At 42.4% G+C, this 19,839-nt stretch overlaps 1 protein-coding gene across 1 annotated transcript in view; it reads left to right on the top strand.

The window, feature by feature from the left end:
• Nucleotides 1–19,839, top strand: part of PM20D1 (peptidase M20 domain containing 1) — a 189,067-nt gene that overhangs the window by 159,548 nt on the left and 9,680 nt on the right. The window contains exons 11-12 of the mRNA XM_077295146.1: nt 15,303–15,468; nt 17,634–17,733. Of these exons, the coding sequence (XP_077151261.1) occupies nt 15,303–15,468; nt 17,634–17,733 (266 nt within the window). The remainder of the gene's footprint in view (nt 1–15,302; nt 15,469–17,633; nt 17,734–19,839) is intronic.

Genomic DNA, 19,839 nt, shown 5'->3' with positions numbered 1-19,839 from the left:
AGAATTGGCCCAATATTTATGGACGTAACTGTTTATCACCCATGGTAATTCTGCTTCATGTCACCTAGCTTATCCATGGTTTTTTTTCCCCTCTTTTTTTTTTTTTCTCTATATTATGTTGTGCATAAATATGTGATTCTTCAGAATTTGTTTTAGTCTTTGCCTGATGAAGAGACGTATGTAGTCTCGAAAGCTTGCAATTTGTTACCATCTTTTCAGTTAGCCATTAAAAGGTATCAACCACTGAGGACTCTCAATTCTAAATATTTTTCTATCTACTGGCTAACACGGTACCAAGATATATTTCTTTCCTGTATCAAAATGGAGGATACCAGAATGTACCGCATCTTTATGGAACTAAAACCACTTCTGAAGAAACGTGCACAAATGGACAGCGACATTTTTTTCCTATCTACATGCAAAAAGGAGAATCTAATTCCCAAAGGACTCTGGATTACAAACCCAATCCTTCATACCTACAACACCCATTATGCACAGAACCTGTGTCACAGGACTTCTGAGAGATTAAGGAATCATCTTTTGCATGTCTGCTACAGCATAAAGAGTAAAGTCCAAGGGCAGTTTGAAACCCTGAGGAAAACACTTACAGCAGACACAGAGCAAAAATTACAACAATACTACAACAAACTACGGACCCATCTAATTCATAACAAGGAAAAGAAACTGCACAGATTGCGCCTCAATTCAGGCCTCTATGCAAACAGATACAAAACAAAGCCTAAACCTGACAACTTGGACAACCACTCCATTCCAGGCACAAATAACTGTGTCATTAATCTCTCAGATTATAAACCCAACAAAGTGGAGCTGGCTGTGCTTTCCAGAGGACTCTCATTTTGTCCTACTAAGGCCCTGGATAAAACTGAACTCTGCAGTGATATGGAACATTTTTTCAGGAGACTGCGTCTGAGGGAATATTTCAATGATACAGAAGATTCAGAAAACACTCAGACTGAAGGAAAAGGGATCCTAACAACAAAGAAGAGGTCAGACTGGACACCTCCACCGGGACGCAACCCTCATTTGGATAACTATATAGACTCCTTCAGACATTTGATAAAATCCACCATCATAGATACTAACAGGACACAAGCATTCAACATCAGTGCCCAGGAGAGAAAGGCCATACAGTCTCTGAAAACCAACAAAGAAATCATCATCAAACCTGCTGACAAGGGTGGTGCAATAGTCATGATGAACACATCAGACTACATGAAGGAAGCAAACAGACAACTTATGGACACACGCTACTACAAAACATTGGAGTCGGATCCTACACAGGACTATTACAAGGAACTAAACAAGTTAGTATCTTGTCTGCCTGACGTATCCATAAGAGCCAATGACCTGATACCAGAAAGTCCAAGAACAGGGACATTCTACATGCTTCCCAAAATCCACAAATCTGGAAACCCAGGAAGACCAATTATTTCATGTGTGGGCACCCTTACTGAGCAGGTATCTGGATGGGTAGAGGGTATTCTTAAACCCCTAGTAAAAGATACACCCAGCTTCATTCAGGACACAACTGACCTATTGAATAAACTATCAGCAATTGGTCCTCTACCAGAAGGAACCATCCTGGTCACCATGGATGTGGAATCTTTGTACTCCAATATCCCACATCAGGATGGATTAAATGCCTGCAAATTCTTCCTGGAAAACACAGGGACTGATGCAAATTCTGTGGTGAAACTTATAAAATTTATCCTCACCCACAATTACTTTGAGTTTGACAAGAAGATCTATCTACAGGAGACTGGCACAGCAATGGGAAGTAAAATGGCCCCACAGTATGCAAATCTGTTCATGGCCAAGCTTGAAAGCGACTTTTTGTCCTCATGTCCCATCAGGCCTCTGGCGTACTACCGCTACATTGATGACATTTTAATCATCTGGACAGAGTCTGAGCCACAGCTAAAGTCGTTCCATGAACAGTTTAATCAATTTCATCCTACCATCAACTTGACACTCAACTACTCCTGCACTGAAATTAACTTTCTGGACACCATCATTAAGCTGCAGAACAATAAAATAGAGACGTCCCTGTATCAGAAGCCAATCGACCGTCCAACATACCTTAAATGGGACAGTTTCCATCCAAAACACATAAAAAACTCCATTGTCTACAGCCAAGCCATCAGATACAATCGTATATGTTCCAACCCAATGGATAGAGATGAACACCTGGGTCGCCTCAGAAAGACCTTTTTGAATCAGGGCTACCATCCAAGAACAATTGAAAATCAGATTACAAGAGCCACCAGAATATCAAGGAATCACCTGCTACATTACAAAACTAAAGAAGAAAATAACCGGGTGCCTCTAGTGGTCACCTACAATCCAAATCTGGAGGCGCTAAGGGGAGCTGCACGGAAATTACAACCTTTACTGCAAAAAGATGCCCGCTTACAATCCATTTTTCCAGACCCCCCACTACTGTGTTTTAGGCAGCCCCCAAATCTAAGAAGCATCATTGTTAGAAGCTCCCTGTCCTCTCCAACAGCTGCAGGTACCTTTCCCTGCAATCAGAAAAAATGTAAAACCTGTCCATTTATAATGACCACGGACAAGATAAAGATCCCCAATTCACACCAGGACTACAAGATACCAGGTACATTCAGCTGCATCACTTCTAATGTGGTGTACCTAATTATTTGTACTAAATGTCCAACTGGGGGTCTGTATGTGGGGGAGACAGGGCAGAAACTGAGAACAAGGATGAACTCTCATCGCCATACAATAAAAGAAAAAAGAATGGATATACCTGTGGCAATACATTTCTGTCTCCCAAATCATAGCATTATGGACATGAAATTACTTGTATTGAAAAGTAACTTCAAAACTCAGAGAGACAGAAGAGTCTGGGAGTATAAACTGATGACGACCTTTGACACTCTAAATGCAGGAATGAATGTGTCACACGGATTTATGTCTTTTTACATCAACTAATGAACTTGCCCCTCAGACCATGTGGGGTCATCACAACAGAACGAGACCCTAATCACAGGACAATAAAACAATCCTTATCTAAGAATTGGCCCAATATTTATGGACGTAACTGTTTATCACCCATGGTAATTCTGCTTCATGTCACCTAGCTTATCCATGGTTTTTTTTCCCCTCTTTTTTTTTTTTTTTTTTCTCTATATTATGTTGTGCATAAATATGTGATTCTTCAGAATTTGTTTTAGTCTTTGCCTGATGAAGAGACGTATGTAGTCTCGAAAGCTTGCAATTTGTTACCATCTTTTCAGTTAGCCATTAAAAGGTATCAACCACTGAGGACTCTCAATTCTAAATATTTTTCTATCTACTGGCTAACACGGTACCAAGATATATTTCTTTCCTGTTTCAATTTCTTGATCTGTTAGCCCCTTTTTTCCTTGTTTCTTCTAGACGAATTTGCACCCATCAGAGTCCAATTTGCATCTATCTATTGACTTTTGTCTCATTGCTCCAAATCAATCATTTCCAATCTTTTATGGTCCTCTTTTTTTTGGTACTTTTTTGCAAACTCGAGCTGATGATTCTTATGGCGATATTGAAATAGAGGCTTCTACACATTTTTCTGGGCCACCATTTCACACTTGTGTAACGTGCATCGCACAGTGCTTGCATGGACGTCTGGGATCTCACTTACGAAGCATACAAGCCACCTCCACTGCCGTGTTTGTCACGTCAGAACCGATACATCTTGTGATGAGTCGACTTGTTGACTCCGATATTTTGCCTGGGCATCCACCTCTTGGCTTTTTATTGGATGGACAGATTTCATTTTGTATTCTTCCAACTGTCTTGGCACTCACATGATGCAGTTTGGCAATTTTCTTAGCCGAGAGACTGCTAATGATGAGCTGGATAATGCCATTTCTCTTTTCTTGAGAAAACTTCTTCATGGCTGCTCCTCTATTCGAACCAGTGACTTTCTGCTTGGGAATCAACCTAATAACATACTGAGCTATTAGGGAATGTGAGAACAGGTTGCTGCAATTTGTAGTATGCTGGAAGAAAAAGATTTTTCCACCATCAAGAGCAAAACAATAATAATGCACTGACATGACAAAAATCTGCGTAACTAATCAAATGCTAAATATATAGCAATTAGACAGAGGGGCTCTGTTCTTCTGTCCTGGTGACTGCTATATGGCTCCATATGGGTAATCGTGCAATATGAAGGATATGACTAACTGATAATTACAGCCTACGGTTTTCTGGCATGGTACCTATATATCCATACTGATAGTTACATTTATGTTATAGACCATGCCCATTACATATAAGGCTGGTTTCACACTTGCGTTTTGATCTGCAGCGTTTGTAAAAAAAACGCAGGTGGTGAAAAAACGCATGTAAACGCGTGCAAACACTGCGTTTTTTAGACGCATGCCTTTTTGCATGCAGGAAAAAAAATGCGGCGTTTTGACGCGTTTACATGCGTTTTTTCCTGCGTTTGCGTTTTTGAAACGCATGCTGAGAAGTGTGTGACAGCTGCCAATCATCAAAATCAACTAGAAAACCCACTATTAATAGAATTAGCAGGGTTAGGATCCCTAGGGTTAGGGGTAGCTTTTTATTAGAAGAATGTCCTGGTCACCTGGTCACTGATAAGCCACCCCCCACCATCAAGGTGATAAAGGGATCCAAACCCTACCCCTAACCATAACCCTAGGGATCCAAACCCTAACCCTAACCCTAGGGATCCAAACCATAACCCTACCCCTAACCCTAGGGATCCAAACCCTAACCCAAGGGATCCTAGGGATCCATAGGGATTGGCTATTATGTTGACCTGGAGACCAGGACATTCCTCTAATAAAAAGCTTTGTTCAATGTGGACACCCCAAGATATACGGTATTGCTATAGAGTACTAAAAATATAAACTCGGAGAGTATTCACTGTCATATTGTTAGGGTTAGGGGTAGGGTTAGGGTTAGGGGTAGGGTTAGGGTTTGGATCCCTAGGGTTAGGGGTAGGGGTAGGGTTAGGGTTAGGATCCCTTTATCACCCTGATGGTGGGGGGTGGCTTATCAGGGTGTATTCTTGTTTTTTTCTATAAAAACGCATGCGTTTAAAACGCAAGCAAACGCATGTACGCAAAAACGCATGCGTTTCCATAGGCATCAATGTATTTTTTGACGCAAATCGAACGCAAATGAACGCATGCATTTTTTTGCGGCAAAAAAGCGCCTCTGAAAATTACTACATGTTGCATTTCTGCAAAAGAACGCATGCAGCAAAAAAAACGCATGCGTCGTAAAACGCGGCCAAACGCGTACAAAAAAAACGCATGCGTTTTTAATGTTAAACATAGGGAAAAAAACGCATGCGTTTTTTTTTCGGTAAAAACGCTGCAGATCAAAACGCAAGTGTGAAACCAGCCTTACATATCCATATAATATCTTTGTTGCACTTTCTTCCATTGGGACCTACAATTTTGTTTTGCCATATAATTTTCCATGCATCTGTAACTCAGGTATTGGTATTTGGTTGTTGTCCTTATTAACCATGTGTGTGTATTTTATGATTGTTAAATGAAGTGTATATCTTCTTTGCCAAAACTCCTTTCTGTCTAATTGCTACATATTAATTTTTTGGAGTGGCATTAAAATCCACCCCCATCTTTGGGCCTCAATATACACTCACCGGCCACTTTATTAGGTACACCATGCTAGTAACGGGTTGGACCCCCTTTTGCCTTCAGAACTGCCTCAATTCTTCGTGGCATAGATTCAACAAGGTGCTGGAAGCATTCCTCAGAGATTTTGGTCCATATTGACATGATGGCATCACACAGTTGCCGCAGATTTGTCGGCTGCACATCCCAAAGATGCTCCATACAAGGCAGGATGGATCCATGCTTTCATGTTGTTTACGCCAAATTCTGACCCTACCATCCGAATGTCGCAGCAGAAATCGAGACTCATCAGACCAAGCAACGTTTTTCCAATCTTCTACTGTCCAATTTCGTTGAGCTTGTACAAATTGTAGCCTCAGTTTCCTGTTCTTAGCTGAAAGGAGTGGTACCCGGTGTGGTCTTCTGCTGCTGTAGCCCATCTGCCTCAAAGTTCGACGCACTGTGCGTTCAGAGATGCTCTTAGGCCTACCTTGGTTGTAACGGGTGGTGATTTGAGTCACTGTTGCCTTTCTATCAGCTCGAACCAGTCTGCCCATTCTCCTCTGACCTCTGGCATCAACAAGGCATTTCCGCCCACAGAACTGCCGCTCACTGGATTTTTTTTCTTTTTCGGACCATTCTCTGTAAACCCTAGAGATGGTTGTGCGTGAAAATCCCAGTAGATCAGCAGTTTCTGAAATACTCAGACCAGCCCTTCTGGCACCAACAACCATGCCACGTTCAAAGGCACTCAAATCACCTTTCTTCCCCATACTGATGCTCGGTTTGAACTGCAGGAGATTGTCTTGACCATGTCTACATGCCTAAATGCACTGAGTTGCCGCCATGTGATTGGCTGATTAGAAATTAAGTGTTAACAAGAAGTTGGACAGGTGTACCTAATAAAGTGGCCAGTGAGTGTAGTTTAGGTGGACTTTGTGCAAAAATGTATCTAGTGAATCTATTGCTATTCACATGCTAAATAATTTCAAGTCAAATTTATGTATGAGATAGCCAAGATGATTGTCTATAAAATGATGGTAGTCTCTCGTTCAAAGCCGTAGTGGAGCCTGAAAGCCAGAAGTTTAAAACATTGTTACTCTTATGCTCGTCAGTGTATATATTGCCTCCCCCATGTCCCTTGTGATGTATATACTCTAGTCTTGGTATCTCGTATGTGATGTATTTACAACCGTTTCGGTTTCTTCTGTGTGATGTATACAGCAGTCTTGGTGTTTACGACAATTCTACGAATCCCATGGACAGCTAGGATAACCAGCAACCAATCTTGATCATATAAATCCAGATATGTTGATTTAAGGCAAGACAGAAACTCACCTATTTTGGACATGTATTACTATATGTGATAAAAACTTTACAATGCTTCCACATATTCCACTGATTCTGCGAGAGTTTTTTTGTAACACATTCAACTCGTAAGTGGTGAAGTTATTATTTTTCCATTTATTTATGAAATGTTCCAAATTTAGAAAAATGGGCTATATTCAAAGCTCTTGAGTTTTTATACTTTTATATGCGCCATATATGTTCTGCGCTGCTGGTGCTGTGTTCTCGCAAAGCGAAGTACATATACGGCGCTGCTATTTCCGGTCACTGCGCTGCATCGCATCTCTTGCAGCAGGCCATCTCTGCACGTCGCCCCCGGGAGCTGTACCATCTCCCGCGTCGTCGAACGCTGTGATTGGCTGATCAATTCTGACCAGCCAATCACAGCGATGTCACACTAAACTTTGAAGAAAAAAAAATCAATGTGACATGCTGTGATTGGTCCTGTCTCAGACAACACCAATCACGGCAGTCACATTGGATGAGGTTATCGCGACATCACCTCAGCTGATTAACCCTTCTGGCGCTGATTGGCTGAACAATAGTTACTGGCCAATCAGCGCTAAAGGGGTTAACCTAAAATTGCAATCACCATTCTGGACACCATCTTTACCTTAGAGTTGGCATGCAGAGCGGTTGTATACTACACCCTGTGGTACCTGAGAGAGAGAATATCGTTGATGGCCATAACGATTCTCCTGCGAACTGTGCTGTGTCCCCTGCCTTCTCCTGCAATCTGTCTCCATTGCTGTGTGCTGGCTGCTGTGTGACCGATCTCTGATCACAGTAGCAGTTCTCCAATCCCTGTTCCAGTTCCCCCTCCTATAACCCAACCCACTCCCAATTGTATTTTTGGCACCTTTTTTTTTTGCTTTTTACTTTGCACGGCGTCCTGCGCTGAGCATTCGTGTTCTTCCCGTGGCCCCAACACTCTGATCAGTATCACTGCTGATAGGGGTCTGCACCAAGGGACTGTTAATTTTTTTAGATATAGTTAGAGTAATGGACATGTAGAGGACGTGTAAGGGACATCCGATTTTCTTTAAAAAAAAAAAAAAAATAGTAGTTAGTACAGTGTAGCACATTAGGGGAATGAACGTCAGTGTTGGTGATGTCTGATTTTCTTTCAGAAGAAAAATAGCAGTTAGTACAGTGTAGCTTTATAGGTAGGGAGGTAGCGTTTTTCTTTTGCAAAAAAAAAAAAATTGTCATCTCCGGGGAGCGGACGCCGCAGTGTAGTGACGACTGTTTTTCATTTGCAAAAAAAAAAAAAAAAATAGTAACTTTATGGCTAGTGCATTAGCGGAGCGTAAATCGCAGTGTTAGTGAAGTCCTCTTTTCTTTTGCAAAAAAAAGTTAGTGCCGAGTAACTTTATAGGAAAGGCAGTAGTGAATGTCACTGTATTTTTTTTTTTTTATATATAAATTTGTTTTTTACATCTACTGATTTTACTTCTTTTTTTCTTTTAAGCGTTTCTTCTAAATTTTGACTTTCTACTTTTGTTTATCTACTTTTTTTTCTCTCTACTTTTTATAATAAATAGTACCCTTCACACAATACCCACACAAAACACATGTAAAAGTACTACTTACACACACGCCCCCAGTGTTTTTGAAGAATAAACATGGCCCATTTGTCAAGAAGACACTATTCACCAGAGGAGGCATACACTTTCCTTGCCTCCAATACGGATTCAGGCAGTGAGGAAGATCCCACTTTCCTCTATTTCTCTTTCTCCTCCTCCTGATCTAGTGAAGAGGGATCCCCAGCAAGGCACCTAGGCCCCAGGCAACCCCATCAGCAATCGATCTCATATGGACTCCAAACACTGAAAACTATCAGCCTGTTATTCCAGGTTTCATGGGCAGCTCAGGAATCCTTACAGTCCTCACTGAAATTGACTTTTCAAATTCTTTTTCAGTGAGGAAATTATAAATCTTATGGTGAACCAGACAAATTTGTATGTCAATTTTTCACCGAAAATCCCATGTCATCATACGCCAGATGGACTCCTGTAAATGCAACAGAAATTGACATTTTTGGGGCATTGTGTTGCATATGGGCATAGTCATAGTACTGATATACTCTATAGCACACCGGTATTCCATATCACCTTGACAAGGACACGATTTGAAGCGATCCAAAATGTTTGTATTATAGTGATAATGTGCAGTGTCCTCCCCGAGATGATTTTAACTTTGAACGTCTAAATAAAGTTTTGCCAGTAGTTGACCACTTCAGCAGAAAATTTACTGAGGCATACAACCCCCAAAGGGACATCGCTATAGATGAATCTCTGGTTCATTTCAAAGAGAGGCTAAAATTCCGACTATATCTGCCAAGTCAGCCCAGGTAAGGAATTAAATTGTACAAACTATGCGAGAGTACCTCAGGATACACCCACAGATTTAGGATCTACAAGGGTAAGGACACCTAAATTAACCCCCCTTAATGCCCGCCCCCGTCCTAGGGGTGAGTGGGAAAATTGTGTGGGAATTGCTGCACTTACTGCTAGATAAGGGTTATCACCTCTACGCAGATAACTTTTACACCAGCGTCCCACTCTTCAAGACTCTCTCTGTCAGAGGTACAGTTGCATTCAGTACCGTGCAAAAAAATCAGAGAGATCTTCCTAAGCCGCTAATTGGACAACTGCTGAGAAAGGGCAAAAGCAGAGCACAATGCAGCAACAGTATGCTTTCAGAAAAGTATAAGGACAAGAGGGATGTCCTTATATTGATCAACATACAACCGTGACAAAGTCTCCCTTGTCACTGTCCGAGGTACCACAACACAAGTGCCAAAGCCAGATTGTATGTTGGATTACAAACCATACAGTGCCATGCGAAAAGCTAAGGTATGGTCCAAAAAATTGGCTATGCACATTGTTCAGATGGCACTGTACAATGCTTTTGTGCTGTTTCGATCTGCAAGCAATATGGAGACCTTCCTACAGTTTCAGTAGGTAGTTATCAAGGCCCTAATGTTTGGAACTCAGGAAGGTGAGGGCTCCTGTACTTCTGAAATTGATGGTGCCAGTATCATACCAGATCAGCATTTTCCCAGAGAGGTTCCCCAAACAGCAAAGAAGGGAAGATCACAAAAAACATGCAGACTATGCTCCAAGAGGGGAATACGAAAAGACACAATTTACCATTGTGAAACCTGCCCTGAGAAACCTGGCCTTTGCGTTACGGATTGCTTCAAAGCATACCACACGTCTATAAGCTTTTATAATCTGATGTACTCCGCACAATTTACACATACCCCCGCATTATAAATTCATATACCAGTAAAACCAAAAGCATTATAATCATTACTATTAGTGTTAAGCGAATATACTCATTACTCGAGATTTCCCGAGCATGCTCGTGTGACCTCCGAGTATTTTTTAGTGCTCGGAGATTTAGCTTTCCTCACCTCAGCTGAATGATTTACATCTGATAGACAGCTTGATTACATGTGGGGATTCCCTACCAACCAGGCAACCCCCACATGTACTTATGCTGGCTAACAGATGTAAATCATTCAGCTGCGGTGATGAAAACTAAATCTCCGAGCACTAAAAAATACTCGGAGGTCACCCGAGCGTGCTCAGGAAATCTCGAGTAACGAGTATACTCGCTCATCACTAATTAGTATAATACTATGCCTCTAGATAAATTCCTTGAGGCGTCTAGTTTCCAAAATAGGGTCACGTGTGGGGGTTCCACTGTTTAGGCACATCAGGGTCTCTCCAAATGCAACATAGCACGCGCAGAGCATGTCCATCAAAGTCTGCACTCCAAACCATCACTTTTTCCCTTCCAAGCCCTGCTGTGCGCCCAATCTGTGGTTTTCCCCAAGTATGAGGCATTGGCGTGCTCAAAAGAAAATGGACCCTAAAAATTGTTTTGCAATTTTCCTTGTTACCTTTGAGAAAATAATAAAATTGGAACTAAAATAACATTTTTGTGGAAAAAAAAGTTTGTTTGTTTTTTTTTCTTTTTCATGGTTCAATGTTATAAATTTCTGTGAAACACACGGGGGTTCAAGGTACTCACCACACATCTAGATATGTTCCTTGTGGAGTCTACTTTCCAAAATGGGGTCACTTATGGGGGTTTCCACTGTTTAGGCATATCAGGTGCCTTCCAAATGCGACATGGTGTCCGCTCTTGATTCCAGCCAATTTTGCATTCAAAAAGTCAAACAGTGCTCCTTCCCATCTAGCCCTGAAGTGCGCCCAGACAGTGGTTTTCCCCACATATGGGGTAACTGCATTCTCAGGAGAAATTGCACAACAATGTTTTGGGTCCATTTTCTCCTGTCACCCTTATGAAAAAACAAAATTGGGTCTAAATTTAATTTTTTGTGAAAAAAAGTTAAATGTTCATTTTTTCCTTCCACATTGCTTCAGCTGCTGTGAAGCACCTGAAGGGTAAATAAACTTATTGAATGTGGTTTTGAGCACCTTGAGGGGTGCAGGTTTTAGAATGGTGTCACCTTAGGGTATTTTCTGTCATATAGGCCCATCAAAGTAGCTTCAAATGTGATGTGGTACCTAAAACAATGGTTTTGTAAATTTTGTTGTAAAAATGAGAAATTGCTAGTCAACTTTTAACCCTTATAACTTCCTAACAAAAAAACAATTACCGTATATACTCGAGTATAAGCCGAGATTTTCAGCCCAAATTTTTGGGCTGAAAGTGCCCCCTCGGCTTATACTCGAGTCATGATCGGTGGTGGGGTCGGCGGGTGAGCACTGTCATATACTCACCTGCTTCCGGGGCTCCTGTCGCCCCCCCCTACACGTCCCACGGTCTCCGGGTGCCGCAGCCTCTTCCCCTGAGTGGTCACGTGGGACCGCTCATTAGAGAAATGAATAGGCTGCTCCACCTCCCATAGGGGCGGAGCCGCCTATTCATTTCTCTAATGAAGCGGTGCCGGTGACCGCTGACAGAGGAAGAGCTGCGGCACCGAAGACCAGCTGTCCGGGGGAAGGAGCGGGACGCCGGGAGCAGGTAAGTATTACATATTCACCTGTCCGCGTTCCACACGCCGGGCGCTGTCTCCATCTTCCCGGCGTCTCTCCGCACTGACTGTGCAGGTCAGAGGGCGCGATGACGCATATAGTGTGCGCGCCGCCCTCTGCCTGATCAGTCAGTGCAGAGAGACGCCGGGAAGATGGCGCCGAGGAGCTGCAAGCAAGACAGGTGAGTATGTGTTTTATTATTTTTATTGCAGCAGCAGCAGCAGCACAGCTATGGGGCAATAATGGACGGTGCAGAGCACTATATGGCACAGCTATGGGGCAATAATGGTGCAGAGCACTATATGGCACAGCTATGGGGCAATAATGGACGGTGCAGAGCACTATATGGCACAGCTATGGGGCAATAATGGTGCAGAGCACTATATGGCACAGCTATGGGGCAATAATGAATGGTGCAGAGCACTATATGGCACAGCTATGGGGCAATAATGGTGCAGAGCACTGTATGGCACAGCTATGGGACAATAATGGTGCAGAGCACTATATGGCACAGCTATGGGGCAATAATGGTACAGAGCACTATATGGCACAGCTATGGGGCAATAATGGTGCAGAGCACTGTATGGCACAGCTATGGGGCAATAATGGTGCAGAGCACTGTATGGCACAGCTATGGGACAATAATGGTGCAGAGCACTATATGGCACAGCTATGGGGCAATAATGGTGCAGAGCACTGTATGGCACAGCTATGGGACAATAATGGTGCAGAGCACTATATGGCACAGCTATGGGGCAATAATGGTGCAGAGCACTATATGGCACAGCTATGGGGCAATTATGAACGGTGCAGAGCACTATATGGCACAGCTATGGGGCAATTATGAACGGTGCAGAGCACTATATGGCAGCTATGGGGCAATAATGAACGGTGTAGAGCACTATATGGCACAGCTATGGGGCCATAATGAACGGTATGGAGCATCTATTTTTATTTTTGAAATTCACCGGTAGCTGCTGCATTTTCCACCCTAGGCTTATACTCGAGTCAATAAGTTTTCCCAGTTTTTTGTGGCAAAATTAGGGGGGTCGGCTTATACTCGGGTCGGCTTATACTCGAGTATATACGGTATGTTTCAAAAATTGTGCTGATGTAAAGTAGACATGTGGGAAATATTATTTATTAACTATTTTGCTTGACATAACTTTCTGGTTTAAGGGCATAAAAATAAAAAATTTGAAAATTGCAAAAACAATCTCAAAATCAGTGGGATCTGTTGAAGCGTTCCAGAGTTATGACCTCATAAAGTGACACTGGTCGGAATTGTAAAAATTGGCCTGGTCAGGAAGGTGAAAACAGGCTTCAGGGTGAAGGGGTTAATTCTTCATATGCTTTACAAGAATTAATGGGGTTATCCAGGACCGGTCTTAGAACTTACTGGCAGTTAGTTGGTAACTACCTGTTTGTTCTGCTTTGTGCCAATCTCTCTGGCTCAGAGCGGTCACAGACCTCTCCTGCCAAAGCAGCTCTTCTTCTGTGGATGTCATGCTTATTGACAGCCACCTCCCTCCTACTGTCAATTAGCATAAGATTGGCAGTGACACCCCATCGACAGAGAAAAGTGGAAGAGAGGAAGCTGCTCCGTCAGCGCAATGTCACTGGAAGCTGCAGATTTGATGACAGGAGTGGTCCATAGTTAACAACTACCTTCCAGTAAGAGACACTGACAGAACGCCTTTTAGACCATGGTCTCAGAATGGTGTAACGGGCACACCATAGTTGTCTGACCTGTCGGTCATCATGTGATCTCGGATCGCCATAGGCCCTCCGCAATGATGTCGCAGGGGTGCCGATCGTATGGGAAAGGGAGCCTCATAAATGCTGTGATCATTATTGATTGCAGCATGCAGGGGGTTAAACAGTCTGGGGCGGATCGCTGGGGCGCTCCAGGTCGGGACATTTATGAAGGGACTGTGCAGAGATCTTTCCAAAGATTTTTTAACACTTCAGTCTGGAACAATGACAAGGAGGCATCCTCTACATTTAAAGGAAATCAGTGAGATTATGGAACTCTCTGCCACAGGATGCTGTAATTGTTGTTGATTCACCAAAAAAGGGCCTTGATAACGTTCTTGAAAAATATAACATTGCAGGTTATGGGAAGAATTTTTTTCTCTAATATGGGGCAATTGGCTTCTTCTCTGTGGGGTTTTCGTCTTCCTCTGTATCAGTGTTTCTCACGGCCCCCAAGAGGTCATGTTCTCAGGATTTTCTTAGTATTGCACAGGTGGTGGAAGTATTATCAAGACCTCAGGAATTCTCTCACCTGTGCAATACTATGGAAATCCTGAAAACATGACAGGTTGGGGGTCCGTGAGGACTGGACTTTGAGAAACACTGCTGTATCAACATGTTAAGGTATAGATTATACTTGATGGACTTGTGTCGTCTTTCAATCGAAAAACTATGAAACCTCTATGAAACTCTTTGATTGACAAGCCGGAAGTACTGCAATATAGTATTAGAGCTTATTAGACAAGCTGTGTTACAGGCCACCATGACTGGCTGACCCCAAAGCCATTATTTGGCTATGGATTGTCTTGGCAACCATAGAAACACCATGTTGATTTGCAGGAATGTTGATGGGGTTAATTTAGTGATACCATCTTTCTATATTATATTCTTATCATCTACTGTACATAACTATAACATTTATATGTAACAGGTCTAGAGTCTACAAATATACTTTAGTATATTTTATTTCTAAAATTTTTTAACCTTTTCAGTATTTACGTACAGATATTTTGTTAATATATGTTATGTTCATTGACCTGTGATTTCGAATTTTTGATCTGCAGCATGTCAATTCTGTGTGCGGAATTCATTGTAGATTTCATCCTTTAATAAGCTGGATACTATATCTACAGATCTACATCACTAGTGGGTAAAACTAGGAGTGGGAAATAGGAGTGCTAAAAGAATAGAAAGGCCTGATAGTTATGAACCTACTGTACAGTATACATTAGAACACCCCAATCCCATAAAAATGCATATACATTCTCCTTATATATCCCTGCCACTTCAAACTATGGATGCAATTGGTATATGAGATCTTTACACAGAAACGGCTATTAACACATCCCTATTTTTTGTCTTGTACTTGATGGATCTATTGATGCATCTTGATGGATCAGAGTATTGGGTCAAGTATTATTCCTTAATGTTACCTGATCTATCTAAACTAAGATTTTTCTGCTTTATTGGGTCTTGCAGGATTCATTTTATGTTAGGGAATTGGGAATATTATTTTCGTATCATAATCCATTTGTTAATTTCGCAGGCAATGGACATAGTTCGGAACACCATAAGTGATGAAAGAGTAGAAATTTCAGTCCTTAACTCATTTGACCCTCTGCCTATTAGTCCCTATGATGAATCAAATTTTGGATTTCAGACTTTACAGCGAACAATTCATTCTGTCTTCTCAGCAGCCCCAGTTGCTCCAGGTAAGATGATATGCAATATATTATGTTTCAACCTTTGCTTGTCCCTGACAAGTTTTGTGAATGACTTTATTCAGCTTTATTCTACCTGCCAAGTTTTAATAAATACATAAATTAATGTGTCTTATGTGTAATCCATTTCAGTACATTTTTGAAAAATAACCATCAAGACCAATCATGTTCTAAAACCTACTTAAAAATGAGACAAGAAATTTGTATTTATTCACAGAAATGATGACATACATTAGACTAGAACACCATAGGCCTACATAGACCTGTGTTTCATAACACGTTATTAATCAAAAGTCTACTAGCTCCTTAAATAAATTGTTACATTTTTGCTTTTTTGTGCACATGGAAAGTATATGTAAGAAGCCCACACAAGGTAGTCATGGGAGAGCTTCTGTTCTCCACTCTCTTCGGCATCCTATGGCCAACTCGTGTCCCGTTCCCGGTGTGCTGCTGTGAATGAGGTGCATATCACTTAATTCAGGACTGCAGGCCACTTCTGACTCTAGGAATCCCTCGTCTGGAACCAGGGCTGCAATCAATCCAGGAGACACAAAGTTCATAAAAACATCCAAACTTTTACTTGGTGAATAGCAGTACTTACAAGCAGGTATAGAGGATAAGGCCCGACGGGTTGTTATCTTTCCCACAGGTACCAGACACTACTTCAGCCCTGGTTCTCAGTATAGGTAGAAAATCACTTTTACTATCTCTTCTAGTTCTAGGGGATCTTCTCCTTTTGTAGCAGTATATCGGGATTCAATCTCACTCAACCTCTAATGGTTTGAGTCCAGTTTCTCCTGCAGAAGGAGTGTGACCCCGGGCCTGACGTCTATCTCAAAGTTCCCTGGCCGGCAAAGGGGACTCATGCAGAGGTGTTTTCTGGCAATCCACTGTCCCAAGGTTCTGGGCTCACTCTGTACCTAGCAGCCCCGGTACTGAGTCTGTCACTTGTCACTGCTCAGCACTCACTGACTATATCACTGTCTGTCTTTGACACTAACTCTCAATTCCCCCTCCCAAACTGGGCTGGCCATTACACTTAACCCTGTCTAAGCTAACTGCAGCCCCGGTGAGTGTTACCCTTTTATCACATACATGAACATCAAATACTTTGAACCCTTTAGGCTGTGTGTCCACGTTGCATTTTTTATGTGTTTCCGCCGCGTTTTTTGCCGCAGCGGAAAAGTTTAAAAACGCATTCCCATGCAATCCTATGGGATTCCGCAGTTGCTGTGCCCATGCTGCGGATTTTCCCACTGCGAAATCACATAGCGGTAAAATCCGCAGCATGTTCATTATTTCTGCGGAATCGTGGCAATTCCGCCGCCATAGAATTGCATTGAACGCTCACTTTATGCATGTGGCTATGCCCACCATGCATAAAGTGAGCGCTTCATGTGCGGATGGTACCCAGTCTGGATGAGAGGAGACTCTCCTCCAGGCCCTGGATACAATATTTCTGTAAAAAAAAAAAAAGAATTAAAATAAAAAATAGTGATATACTTACCTTCTGATGGCCCCCGGAGTCCTCACGCCTCTCAGCGGTGCACGCAGCGGCTTCCGTTCTCAGGGATGTATTGCGTGAATCACCTGGAATGACATCGCGGTCACGCGACCGTGACGTCACAAAGGTCCTTCGCGCAAAGCATCCCTGGGAACGGAACGTAGCGGGAGCGCCGCTGAGGAGATCGGGGGCCGTCGGAAGGTGAGAATAACCATATTTTTTTATTATTTTTAACATTCTATCTTTTACTATTGATGCTGCATAGGCAGTATCAATAGTAAAAAGTCGGTCACACTTGTCAGGCACTATGCTTGACAAGTGTGAACAACCTGTCAATCACTTTTCCAAGAGATGCTTCAAATCGCTTGGAAAATGCAAGCATTCTGCCAGCTAAAAACGCTTGTGTTTTGCGGGAAGACGCATGCAAATTCCGCATGTATTTTACCCATGGCAGGGAGTTGCAGAAATGCTGCGGACATTTCCGCAGCACTTTTTTTTTATTTACTAAGTGTGTCACAGAATACAGTAGGTGTACATTAAAACTAGCAACATTTTATGACTGCATTCTACTATAAATTTTATAATAAATGACTCCTCTGTGCTTGCATTGTATATAGTACAGAAATAATATCCAGCCTGTGTATTTCATTAGGTGTCTGCATTGGAAATACTGACAGCCGTCATTTTGTTAATCTGAGTGACAGCATATATCGTTTTAGCCCTTTCAAATTGAAACCTGAAGATCTGAGCAGGTAAGAGTTGACTGAAAGAACACTCTTATTTTAGGAATGTGAAATTACTCATTCAAGTTGACTTAACGTGTGTAACAGCAGGGTAAATATACAGGTCGCAAAATTTTAAAATTTAACCTTTAATAGATCCCACTATAATACCGTTGGGTATAAATATCCAGTCGGTCTTTGAAAACGACAAATAACAGAAATCACACCAAGCATAAATCAAACCGTTTAAAAATTCCACATAGCACCCCTCCTGTCAACAAAGAGTGGATGTCTGTCACAATCACTTCAAAATTGTGCTCTATCATGAAAAAAAGCCAACAGGCCAAACAACACTTAGTGGCTCATAAGCCACAACAATACCTCTATATTATTAGATAAGTAACAGAACGATCTCACCCAGCGTTACTGTACTCTCGTTTCTCTTTAGAAGTATCTGTAGGGTTCCAAAAATGTCCGTGAATTCCGGGGGAGGCTTTCTTTAAAGAGACATCCATACAATACCCCGATCCTTAGGACAGATGGAGAGCCCTAATTATAACATCCCCAAAAGAGTGGCTCCCGACGCGTTTCCCTTGGCTCCGTTCATCAGGGGAGACAAGCCTTTCAAAATGTTGTGGGGAATAGAGGCGCGGTATCCATAACTCCTCTGTTATGAGCGAGCGGGCCTTACCGCGTGTGTTTGTGCTGTTTTCAAATAGGGCGCCGGATTGAAGAGCGCGCTGTCATATCCGGTGCGCCTCCCCGTGGAGTGCACCGGTGACACGCACACGTCATCACCGCCGCGCCCCAAGGAGAAGAAGCCTCATTGGAGCGCTGTTCTCAGAAGCAGAACGTCACATCCGGTGCGTCCTCCATGGAGCGCACCAGTGACCCGCATACGTCACTGCCACCACGCCCCATACTGGGACGCTTCAGTGGAGCGCTATTGTTGCTCCCTGTTACCAGGTGGTCATGTGATCGTTATTGTTCAGCTGTCACCAGCCGGTTCGTGACAGACTCAGTACTTATTATCACGTGGAAGTAATTTACGATTAAACGTATATTAGAAGTCCGATGTATTTATAAAGTGTTTCAGTAAGGGTTTTACAGCCCAGATAAAAAAAAAAAAAGTTTTTTATAAGGTAATACGATCAACCTCAACTTGTGTTTTAACCCCAGGGTGGCAGAATACGGCCATTTACTTAACCCATAAGGGGGGGAAGAATATGTATAAAGTCCTACTACTTTTAATCATAAAGGAGGACATAAAGAGAGGGGCATTAGCTATCCTCTGGCCTTAAGCAGAAAAACCAGCATGATAGCACCACGGCTGTTTTAGTCTTTATTGGATAGAGAAGTCAAAATGGTATGTGTGCAAATATATATGAGAACATACTACAGAGGATTGGACGTTGGGGAGAAAGTGGGGAGATGGAGAGAGTATCCGATTTCCTGTCTGTCCCTAAATGCATTATCATCAAAACCCTACCTAGACAGTGGAGGAAACCCACGGCCACTAATGCCCTTCTGAGATGGGACAGCCACCATCCTGTCCCACTAAAGAAGGGCATCCCAAAGGGACAGTACATAAGGGTTCGCCGTAACTGTTCTTCTGAGAATGATTTTCAAGAACAGGCAGCTGACTTACGACAGCGATTTTTGGATAGGGGTTACCCAGATGAGATTCTACGAAAGGCGTACAGAGACACAAAGGAACTTAGTAGAACCCAATTGTTAAATCCAATGCAGCGAAAAGATGAAATAGGTGTGAGTCGTTTTATTACGACTTATAATTCTGGAGCTCATGAGGTTAGATCTATCTTACAAAAACATTGGCCCATCTTGCGGATGGATGTGGATGTTGGAGAGTTGGTGGGGCCCTACCCTCGGATCACCTATCAAAAGGGTAGATCTATAGTGGATAGAGTGGTGCGTAGCCACTACCAGCCTCCAAAGAGAGAAACATGGCTCACTAGTAATATCAAGGGCTGCTACAGATGTAGTGGATGTGTGGGATGCCCCGTAATGGACACAGGTCAATCCTTTAGGAGCAATGTGACAGGCCAGGAATATAAAATACAACACTTTATCAATTGTCGCTCCAAAGGAGTAATTTACAAAGCCATTTGCCCGTGT

This window comes from Ranitomeya variabilis, chromosome 3 (genome assembly GCF_051348905.1).
Source record: "Ranitomeya variabilis isolate aRanVar5 chromosome 3, aRanVar5.hap1, whole genome shotgun sequence".
NCBI classification, from domain to species: Eukaryota; Metazoa; Chordata; class Amphibia; order Anura; family Dendrobatidae; genus Ranitomeya; species Ranitomeya variabilis.
This window is presented reverse-complemented; position numbering and strand designations above follow the sequence as displayed.